Below are 11,592 nucleotides of genomic sequence, written 5' to 3'. Positions count from 1 at the left end.
TCCTGGATTATTGAGCATGCGTCAGAATCAGTTTGTGTGTGATGCTCTTAATGTCCACCAGAGGGCGCCGTAACACAAGGCCGCTCCGCGCTGACTTCACTAACCTGTGGTCAGATGAATGACTGGAGTCAGACTGCCCACAGCCACAGGTAAAACTTCTGTACCACACTTGTTAAGCCCAAACAAAGGCAGAACTGAGATTATTGTTTAATGTTTAAATTAATCCATTACATAACAGAAAATGCTTGATTTTACCTTTTAACTTTTAGAAGATCTTAAGAAAAATGTGTTCTTTGTGGGGCAGCACGGTGGCACAACTGGTAGAGCAGCTGCCCCTCAGCAAGCAGGCTGCCTCGGCTCAAATCCCAGTCCAGGGGTCCCTCTGGGTGGAGTTTGCATGTTCTCACATGCACGCGTGGGCTTTTTCCAGGTACTCCAGTTTCCTTCCACAGACCAAAAACATGCTCATTTGTGAAATTGTCCCTAGGTTTGAGTGAGAGAGTGAATGATTGTTTGTCTCGTTTGTCTCTATGTGTCCCTGTGATGGACTGGAGACCTGTCCAGCATGTAACCTTGCCTCTCAATGGCAGGATATGGGCACCAGTGACCCCGCGACCCAAAGAGGAAGAAGCAGGTTAAGATAATGGATGGATGTCCTTACTAAAATAAATGTAGGTTTAGGAAATTTTGACATAAACTGAATTAATCATTTCATGTTTATTTAATAACATTAGATGAAACGTTACATTTAATGGAGGGTGGAGTGTTATCAAATTGCATCTTCATGTAAGTAAAATTGACCAAAAAATATAATCAGGAGGTTTGTCTTCTATCATGAAATTTTTTTTTTTTTGCTTGTTGTCTTTTTGTGTTAAACACATAATTATTATTTTAAAATTGTAAAGGCCAGGTCCGTAAACCTTTATTCTGAAGTGGCAAAATACCAAAATCATTATTCTGCAGACAAACAGTCAGAGAGTCAGAGATTCTTTATTGTCATTCACACCACATGTGGTACATGTGGTGGAACAAAATTATTTACACAGGGTCCCAGTTACATCAAACAATAAAATGTAAAAGAAAAACAATGATAACATCTAAGATATGAACTAAGAAAAACATCAACTAAATATACACTAAGCACTAACAGCATAAAAGTATTAACGTTGAACAACAGCATGAACATGAACATGAGTCTGTGTGAGCAGAAGAGCATGCATGAACACCTCAACATGAAACAGATCAGCAGCAATATGAAACAGATCAGCAGCAACATGATGTGATTTTTTTTCACAGTGACTATTCTGGTTAGATATTCATGAGTCTAACAGCCTCAGGGTAGAAGCTGTTCCTCAGTCTAGTGGTTCTACACTTAATGCTCCTCAACCTCCTTCCTGAGGGGAGCGGGGCAAAAAGTTTGTGTGCTGGGTGATTGGGATCTTTCATGATGCAGGTGGCCCTCTTCCTGCATCTGGAGGTGTAAATGTCTGTGATGGTGGGGAGACTGACTCCAACAGTCTTCACGCCACTCTCTGCAAAGCTTTTCTTTCTATCACAGTTTACACTCTATTTTTCCTTTTCTCATCCCTCTGTTCACTGTTTGACTTTTTCTTCTCTGCTCTCCTGGGTTTTTCCTCTGCTGCTTCTGCCAGCCTTTTTACATGCCATGCCTCTCTCTCTGATTGCTGCTGATGGTTTCCACCAGTTTCTGGGTGTATATATATATATATATATATATATATATACTTCCTGCTTTACCCACTACATTGCCAGATCAACTGCTTGCTTCCAGCCACAGTTATCCAGCGTACTCTCTTTGTTCACAGCTCTTTAATCTTGATCCACGCCTGTTTCCCTTGACCATGCTTTTTGCCTGTCCCTTTTGTGCCTCAGCCTTCTGACCTTGTTGACGACCTATGCCTGTTTTTGGATTTCACCTTTGCCTCTCCCTATCGGTACTGTTTCCTTTTCGGATCCCGTGTATGAACGCTTCTCATCCTCGACTACGCCTCTGGACTTCCCTTGGTCTCTGCAGCTCTGCATATCTGCTGCAGCGCCCCGTTACAACAAGAAAAGTTAGTGTTTCACCAGACCATCTGTATTCAGATAACTACTTGTTGTTCTGCCAAACACTAACCTTTCCCCTCTGTATCATTTTAGATACAGTTCCTGCCCCTGGACCTGAGACACCAGAAGCTGTCTATTTACTCAATAAACATTTTAAAAACCTTTGTGAGTCTGTGTGTAGGATCCTCTGCCATCAGATCCTTGACACTTTCTGCAGCTGTGCAGCCTCCAGGCCACACGTTGATGCTGGAGCACAGGATGCTCTCCACTGCACACCTGTAGAAAGAGGTGAGGACTGAGCTTTCCAGATCAGCTCGCCTCAGCCGCCTGAGGATGTAGAGTCTCTGATGAGCTTTCTTGAGCGGGCTGGTGGTGTTGTTGCCCCAGCTGAGGTTGTCATTCAGGTGTACACCCAAGTACTTGTAGCTGGAGACCACTTTCACTGCAGATCCTCCTATGTTCAGGGGGGTGTAGGTGAGTTTGTTCCTTCTAAAGTTCACAATCATCTCCTTTGTCTTCACATTGATGTGAAGGTTGTTCTTCCTGCACCAGCTATCTAGGTGTTCCACCTCCTGCCTGTAGCTGGACTCATCATTGTTTGTGATGCATCCACCACCGCTGTATCATCTGCAAACTTTACAATGTGACAGCCTGGCAGGGTAGCTGCACAATCATATGTGAGCAGAGTAAACAGGAGGGGGCTACATACACATCCCTGAGGAGAGCCAGGGCTGAGGGTTATGGTGGAGGAGGAGAAGTTGTGGTTCCTCACTAACTGTGGTCTGTTTGTTAAGAAGTTTAGTGCGTGCCCAGTTGCAAATGGAGGGGCTTAGTCCTAGTGTGAATAGTTTGTCCATCAGGGTGTGGGGGATCATGTTGTTTGAAGGCAGATGTGAAGTCCACAAAGAGCATATGGACGTAAGTCTTTCTGCTCCAGGTGGTTGAGCGCAGTGTGGACCACAGAGGAGATGGCATCTTCTGTTGATCGATTCTCACGGTATGCGTACTGATGAGGGTCCTCGTTGATGCTGATGGTTGTTTTGATGTGGGTCATGTCCAGTTTTTCGAAGTATTCAACAACTATCGGGGTGAGGGCTACTGACCGGTAGTCATTCAGACCAGTCACTGTAAAGCTTTTTGGGATAATTTTAATTCTTCCTCTAATTACTTATTCAAACTGTTATAAGGTCCCCTTGGTACATGGTTTTATGTAAAGAATAAAAATATCTTACTTCCTTTTACTGCTTTATCAAACAATCTAAGGATAAATAACAAAATAAACACACTGTATTAATAAAAACTGAAGTCTGAATCCTGATTCCTGGTGATCTTTTGTTCTGTTCTCAGTTCTCCCAGGTGTTTTCCTCTGTGTGTGTCCAGCCCCGCCCACTCTCACCTGTTCTTCGTCTCTTCTCCAGGTGTGATTTAGGTTCATTAGTGTCTTTGTATATTCTGTGTTCCTCACTTTGTCTCAGTTCTGTATTGTACATTTCATGTCATCACAGTACCCCTCGTGCTTTTCATTCTAGTTTCCAGTTTCTTCTTGTAAGAAGAGTTTTTAAACGACCTCATCAGCTCCTTTTGTTTTAATAAATTAGTTTATATTTGCAATCTCTGCAATTCTGCCTGCATTCTTTCTGGGTTCTACAACCAACCTCAGCCATGACACAAAAAGGTTGTACGCTAACTATCACCAGTAATGAATTGTGCTTCAGCTCAGCCTTAAATATGTTGTTTAATCAGGACTCAAGGCAATCAGCTCTGCTGGGTGCTGTCAGAACCAACACCAGCTATAGGAACCACCTTCTCACACTCACCCTGAAGTCCATCTGTCCATTCATCCATTTTCTTCACATGCTTCTTTTCAGATGACAGGGGAGCTCGTGTCCATTTCCAGCAGTCACTGTGCAAGAGGTGGGGGACACCCTGGACATGTCTCAAGTCCATCACAGGGACACAGAAACAAACAATCATTCACTCACATTGATAGTTACCAATCAGCCTAACGTGCGTGTTTTTGGTCTGTGGGAGGAAACCAGTATACCTGGACCTCCACACAGAAAGGCCCAGAGACAATCCTGCTATTTTTTTTTTTGTTGAAAAGCAACAGCTCTAACCACTGCCCCACCGTGCCGTCTCACCCTGAAATGCAGTGAATGTAGAGAAACAATATAAAAACAGGAATCCTGACAAGAACGACCATGAAGTGCTGTCAGTTTGGTTTTCTCCTGTAACCTGTGACAGACAGGTAAATGTGTTTTCTAAAGCAGACGTGCTTTGGTGCTCTCACAATCTGGAACAGATGCAGGTGTTCTGGAAATATATTCATTTTGAGGACAAAGACAAAAGTTTTTTTGTCATTGGAATTTTTTTTAGCATTTTTCAGCAACGCATTTGGCTTCTTGTTTTGAAATTTTGAATTATAAGGCTTTAGTCACAGCTAGCATCAAAATTAAAAACAATAAAAATCACAGCTATTTTTATTTATTTAACAGCTAATGTTTTGACTTATTTCTGGGCTTTTTGCTATGAGAGATGGAAGGGAAAAAATGATGCAATCACACAGTCTTGGTGAAGGACTCATGTATTTGTGGAAATAAAATCCAACTGACACTTTGTTTGCCCCTCTGGATTTTCTGACAGCTTTCCATTTATCAACATCACCACAGAAAAACAACCGGCTTCATCCGTCACATTCAAGCTGTGTCATGCGGCAGTAGACGCATCAGTTTTGCAGAATCAGTCCTAGACGTGAGCCTTTTCTTTTCAATTTCCACCATAAACTTTCAGCCTGATTGAGTTGTGAACAGTTTGTTGGCTCTTTTACGGCACTGATACATTTCCCTGAAGAAATGTTTTTACATTCCTGTCAAAATGCATTATCATCCTGAAAAATGGCTCCATCCAAACCAGCAGACATCTTATTTTTTTATATTTGTTAAATAAGAGTGGGGTTAAACATTTCTCCCATCAGGCTCATAAAACTATACTCACATTCATCTTGATGAAGTTTGGAGGAGAATTTATTTGTTGCACATTTTAAGCAACATCACTTTCAGTTTTCTGTCATGACTCTTTTTAAGGTTTTTATTTTTGTTCATGTCATAAATTTTAAAAACAGCTCATTTGACAGAACAAGCATCCTTTAAGAAGTCTGTGTTGAACATTTGATATTTTTCTGAACAGTCCAGAGTCATGTTTGTGACAGCTGCATGAACATCTGCCATTTGAGTGACCATCCCATCGTTTCCACCAGGCAGAGCAGAAACAGGTTCAGCATTTGTGTCCAGAGGCAGGACTGTACATTTTAGTTTAAAATAACATTAAATCCTAAAATTCATCAAAACCTGGGCTTCATCTGTGCAGTGAGCTGTAAACCATGAAAACCAGATCTTATGGATGTCACCAAAAGTTTGACAGTAACAAGTATCAAAGAGAACAAACTGGCTCCTGTTGGTGTACAACAACAAACTGAAACATAAGTACCATATTTTCCGGCGTATAAGTCGCATCAGTCAAAAAAGCATCATGACGAGGGAAAAAAACAAATATAAGTCGCTTCGGTGTATACAACACATTTATTGCCTGTCACCGCTGACCTGTCGCGTTTATTATGTATTTAATGGTCAAAACAGCTTCATTTCACTGGGTGGAAGCGAGCGCACACGGGAGGACTCGCTGTTGCAGTTCTTCGAAAATTAACAAGATTAACACTTAAAAACAATTATCTGTTTGCTTGACATTATAGAAAAGTGTGTCTCAGTTGAACTTTTCCTTAATAAATGCACTTTAATGGTCAAAACAGCTTCATTTCACCTGGGCGATGCGGCGCCCTCCACCTATCCATCCATCCATCCATGCATCACAGTGGAGCTGCTAGCTCATTCTTCCACCTGCACCAGCTGAGTGAAGTGAGCACGCACGGGAGGACTAGTTGTTGCAGTTCTTAGAAATTTAAAGCGTAAGTTAAAAATTGCCTTATGAATATGAAAAAAAAAAAAAAAGACGCAGGACTGACAAATTTATGCAAAAAAACTGAGACTTATACGCCAGAAAATACGGTACACAATTATGAGTTTTAACTTAAACAACTCACTTTCTCAACATGACCAAAAACCTACTATTCTTTTGGTCAGAGCTGTGGATTATGTGAACAAATTAATTTACAATGTTTTCTAATAATTTCACCTGAATTATTTGTTGTTGTTCACAGTGTTTTAAGAAGAATATTAAACATTAAGTCATAAATTCAACCTGAAACAAACCTGAACGCTTTAGTTTGGTTCTGACGTTCTGTTCGAGTGAGCTGATGAGCTCCAACACACGTGTCAAAAAATAACTGTTCAGGAAATCCATCAGGATGCTGGAAGTGAGGCTGCACAGTTTTAAAAAGTGATGAAACAGGAAGATTGGTCTTTTCTTCCATGTTTTATTGTTTTGGTTTGAATGAGGAAAGAGCGCTGCTCATCTGTTTGACACATTCATCAGGCTTTCAGGACAATGTGTCAAATAAATGTGTATTTGTGAATATTTGTTCCTTCTCCTCTGATTGACAACCTCAACGGTGGTTCTCTTTCTTTATTGCATTTCGCAGTTTGTTTTGGAGTCAAAGGTTTTAAGGTGGTTGTCGACTGTCGGTTTTCATATGACAACACACTTCTTGCATCTTGTATCTTCTGCTCAACGTTTGATTTTATTTTTTCTACCTGATCTGAATTGTGGTTTAATTAAAAAATACAATGTTTGTGTTGTTTATTCCATTTTTAATATGTAATTTTCTGAAATGAAATTGGAGCTGCATCCCCTGAAGTGTGAACAATGTTCTCACCTCCAGGAAAAGCTTTTATACAAGATCTGATTATTTCAAAGTGAGTCACATCCTCAGTCTTTGGTCTCCGTCACTGATGTCTGGTTTTGATTCATGAGGGTCCAACCAAAGATCTCAAAAGCTCTTTACACTCAGACAGGCACAAAAAGCTACTTGATCTACTCTAAAGGAGAGCGTCTACAGTAAAATGGTAATAAAAGGTGTATTTTAAGTGGTTCACAAACGCAGCCAACCATGTAGAGAAGGAAACAGCAGGTCTCGTGGGGATGGACTTGTTCAAAGCTTCTTCATCCTGCAGAGCCCCGAAACACACAGAACGAACACAAACCATTTGGATGGAGTTGGTTTATGGCTCCAACTCTAAAGTGAAGGAGTTTCACATCATCTCACGTGTTGTCTTTTGGTTTTGGATCATTTTACATCTGTATTTTATTCCACTTAGCTCATGGTTTATATTATATCTCTTGGCTCCTTAATGACAAACGCTGTTTAATTTTCTTTTGTTCGGTGTCATTTGGTTTTGTTCAAATCCAAAGATCAGCAGAAAGTGTCAGCGACTTGATTTCTCTGCTGAATTAGCCAACTTTGCCCTGCAGGCTTCATCCCACATAGATGACCCTCTTCACTGCTCGGGCCGGCAGCGCTCTGCTCCCACGCAGCACGAGGCCTACGCAAAGTTTTCATGGCTGCCGGCTCCTGGGCGGGCGTGCTCAGGAGGGTCATGTGATGAAGAGCGCCAGGTGTGCACGCTTAGAGATCCAAGAGAATGAATGAGACCCGCTGGGACAATATGGCTTCACAGGGGAATACAAACAGAAGGCTCTGCAGTGAGGTTTGATTTTAACACACCGATACTAAAATTAACACATAACAACACCCACTCACTGCTGGCTGCTTTCTGCTAGAAAGAAATGAACACATCAACAAATACTTCATGTTATGCAAAATACAATTCTTGTCTCACTTAAACAACAAAGCTTTTTAATAACATTTACTTAAATGAAATATGCAAACATCATGGATACACATGAAACTGAGAGTTTGACACACAATTGACACAAACACACAACTAAAAGCACCAAACGCATCCCTCAGTTTCATAATTATTGGCATATTTCTCTGTTGTATATTCATATAAAAACAACACCATGGTAAATAAAGAAACATATCCTTGGTGTAAGACAATATATATTAACATTTCCACATTATTTACATCATCTGCGTTCACCGTGATAAAATCATTGCTCTCTCGTTATTCTGCTGTAGAAATGGTTCTTGTGTTTGACTCTCAGTGCTGAAACAGAAACGAGGCAGCGGTGAGAGAAATACTCCTCTAGTTAAAAAAAGGTTGGTCTACATTCAGTTTACATGAAATCAATAACAATTTGGGGAATATTTATGTAAAGCACACACAAGTTCTTTCAAAATAAAATGTCACATGCTGCATTTATTCATGCAAAAAGTCCCAAACCAGCCAAATGGAAACGTTAAATTCAAATAAAAGATTTTGTTGGGGATGAGTTGAATGAGCTTCAAGGTTCATTTATTTTGAAAGATTTCACAAGATATTTATCCTTTTATTTTTTATCCATTTTACGGTCAGCTCGACTCCAAATGTGGACTTTTTTCTAGAAGTTAAAGTAAAAGTTTTGCATGTTTAGATCCATCAAGCTATAGCTATGTGGCTGTAGGCTAGCATAAAAAGAGGAAGGTGGATGGGTGACAAAGGGAGGTCAGCTGACAAGATGTTCAATTATGCTCTATCAAATTTAGATCAAGAGTTGCATTTTTTTTTATTAAGGAGAGTCTCGAAATCTGCCTTTCGAAAACATCATGAGCTAAAGCCACACTTATTCCACACTGTCAACGTGTTTTGATTCTTTATCCTGCCTCAGACTCATTCACGTCACTGTAACTTTCTTTTTCATAGGTCAGAATTTTTTTTCTGAATAAAAAAAGTGAAGCAATTTTTCAGAGCTACATAAAAGCAGGGGGTAATCAGACATAATAAACACAATAAAGAACATTTCTGTGGTTTAAGAGAGCGAACATTGTCTTTAAAAGCTGCCTTGAATCTTTTGAGCAGGGAGGTGGATCGTATCGCCTTCTGCTCTGGATAAACACACTCTTTGGGACAGTTATGTAATAAGGACATCTCTGAATGTAAATAGACCCCGGTCCTTGACAGAAAGCAGGGTCTATGCCTTCGTTTGTTTGTTGAATGATTCTCCTCAGCTGCGGAAGCGGTGAGCACCACAGCATCCTGCTGTAAATAACGCCTGAGGTGAAGGGAGCGGCGTTTGGCAGGGACTGACTGCTGGTGTTTGCGTTAAAACATTTCCCAGAGGTAAAAAAAAAAGAGTTGCTCTTCAGTTTTTGTACAGTGTGTTATTGTCCTCTGTGAGTTTCCTATTAAAACACACCTGTGTCTCTTCTGTTTTGTAAAGATGCTAGCTTTATCTGTGCATTTGGGTCTCACAGGGCCTCTGCCGGGCGGCGATCCGCACCTTCGTTTGCTTCCAGCCGCAGCTGTCTGCTGCTTTTTCTGTTCTCCACCCAGGAGTTATGTATTACTGTGCCCCCTGGGGAGGGGTCTACCTGGAGCAGGGACACTACCCTCTTCTTAACTTTGGCGCGAAGTGCGCGTCGTAGTTTCTGTCGAGTAAAGGCATACAGCAATGGGTGAGACACGGTGGTGCCATAAGCCAGGGCTAGAAACCAGAGGCGCAGGCTGACCAGGACATCGCTGGGCCCAATGCTCAGGATTAGCATGTTGGTCACAGAGAGGGGAGCCCAACAGCCGAGAAAGGTCGTGATGATGATGAGGGACATCCTGAACACCCGTCTTTGGCGCTCCCGTCGATCTCGATGGCGTCGTACTGCCCGGCGCAGAGCAATGATGGCTGATACAGAGGCCTGGACACCCATGGTGGCTGGCAGGGGAGTGGCAGCAGCCATGTCAGAGGTCACCAGTGGAGCGGCAGAGGACATGGCAGGGGGGGAAGTAGCTGTTGGGGTGGGGGATGAAGATGGAATGAGTGGAGGATGGTTGAGTTGTTTGGTCCCATCTATGGTGCACTGCTCTCCTCCTGCCTCCTCCCATTCGTTCATTGTAAGTCCTGTCTTCCTCTTCCTTTGTCTCTTGCGGCGCCTCTTGCACCTCTGACTTCTCCTCATGTGGGAGCCAATGCGAATGTTCAGTGCCCTCAGTATTCTGGAGTAGGTGAACAACATTACTGCCACTGTGGTGAAGAAGATGGGCACCTGCAGGATAAGATGGTAATACATAGCAGGACCTGTGTGAGAGCCCTGACCACCAACACATAGGAGGGTCCTGTTATGCCATGCTGGCACCGCTGTGCTGCTAACGTCATGTGAGGACAAAGACAGGGGGGTCATCTGCTTTGTTTCCTCTATTTCATTTGCACTGGGCCACTGCACCTCTAAGAATGGCATGAAAAACACTGCAACAGAGGTGACCCAGACCGCAGCCAGGAGCAGAGCCGCCCTGCGTGTCGTTAGCAGCCTGTTAGCCGGTCGCACAGAGATGTCATATCGGTCCAAACTGATAACCAGGATGTTGACGGCTGTGGCAATGCTGGTAAATGTAACACATGCCTCATGGAAGCAGCAGATCAAAGCCAGGTTTGGTCCTGGAGGGAGAAGCACGACCACCAGAGTGAGGGGCACACAAAGGACACAAACCACCACATCCAGCACATGCAGGTTAACAGTCACCATGTTGCTCACTGAGTCCACCAGATTGGACTGAGAGCAGTAGAGTACCAACACGGTCAGATTGCTGCTAAATCCCAACACCAGCTCCAGCATGAGGAAGGTGGTGAGCGACACCTGGAAGCCCAGTGAGTACGGTACGTGCCAGAACATAGGACTGATGGATGGGGCTCCTTCGTCATGCTTCTGGAGGACTTCCATACCCTCCAGGCCAGCCGGCGTCCCAACCCAGTCAGTCATGACTGGGCCAGAGGTGTAGGTGCCAGTCTCCATGACGACCCTTCAATATATTGAAACTGGCACGCTGCTGATGGGTTCCCATAATGCACCAGTTTGAGCTTCCATGATGCAGGGGTGAAGCACAGCTTGTTGACAGTGCTGGGGAGATGAGCACACAATACAGGCAGATGAGAAATGCATCGTGGGAGACAGAATCAAAATACATTATTCTCTCTCATAATATGTCAGAGTTCTAGGAATAACTTTGGATAGAAATGTCATAACACAGAGATCATAACCCATGCACATTTCATACATGTGCATAAATAAACCTCAGCTTCGGCAGATTGAACAAATGCTGAATTATGCATCAATCCATCCATCAATGAGCTGTCAATCAGAATCACTGATCGCCATCTCGTCTTAGCCATGGCATGAGATTTGCTGCTAAGCTGCTACAACCCCAGGCTGTTACAATACTCAGTTCTGGAGCTCAGGTTTAATGACCAAACTGAACAAAACTCATTCATCAGAGTCACAATCAGTTGGCTTCTGGATCGGAAGATACAAAAAAACATGAAACTGTCTCTGTTGGCTGTAGCAGATCAAAGGGGCATGTAAAATACTTTCAGTGGTAAAGGAGAAAGCTCCCTCTCAAACTCGGCGCTATCAGTTTATTCACTTGAGCGGTGGTGTCACATCTGACCGTGTTCATGTGAACGATTCTGAGAAACTTCAGGAAT

The 11,592-nt window shown here is 42.7% G+C and overlaps 1 protein-coding gene across 1 annotated transcript; it reads right to left on the bottom strand.

Moving 5' to 3' along the window:
* Nucleotides 1–9,278: 9,278 nt before the first annotated feature.
* On the bottom strand, nt 9,279–10,903 carry LOC119412272 (G-protein coupled receptor 22-like). Its single transcript, XM_037679258.1, has one exon. The coding sequence runs from the start codon at nt 10,901–10,903 to the stop codon at nt 9,371–9,373; it is 1,533 nt and encodes a 510-aa protein (XP_037535186.1). The 3' UTR covers nt 9,279–9,370.
* Between the last annotated feature and the right edge of the window lie 689 nt (nt 10,904–11,592).

The sequence above is a fragment of the Nematolebias whitei genome, chromosome 7 (genome assembly GCF_014905685.2).
Source record: "Nematolebias whitei isolate Nwh7 chromosome 7, NemWhi1, whole genome shotgun sequence".
In the NCBI taxonomy this organism is placed as follows: Eukaryota; Metazoa; Chordata; class Actinopteri; order Cyprinodontiformes; family Rivulidae; genus Nematolebias; species Nematolebias whitei.
This window is presented reverse-complemented; position numbering and strand designations above follow the sequence as displayed.

What these genes read in the sequence shown, in the direction of transcription:
- LOC119412272 (XM_037679258.1), bottom strand. Translation starts at nt 10,903, where the DNA reads ATGGAGACTGGCACCTACACCTCTGGCCCAGTCATGACTGACTGGGTT.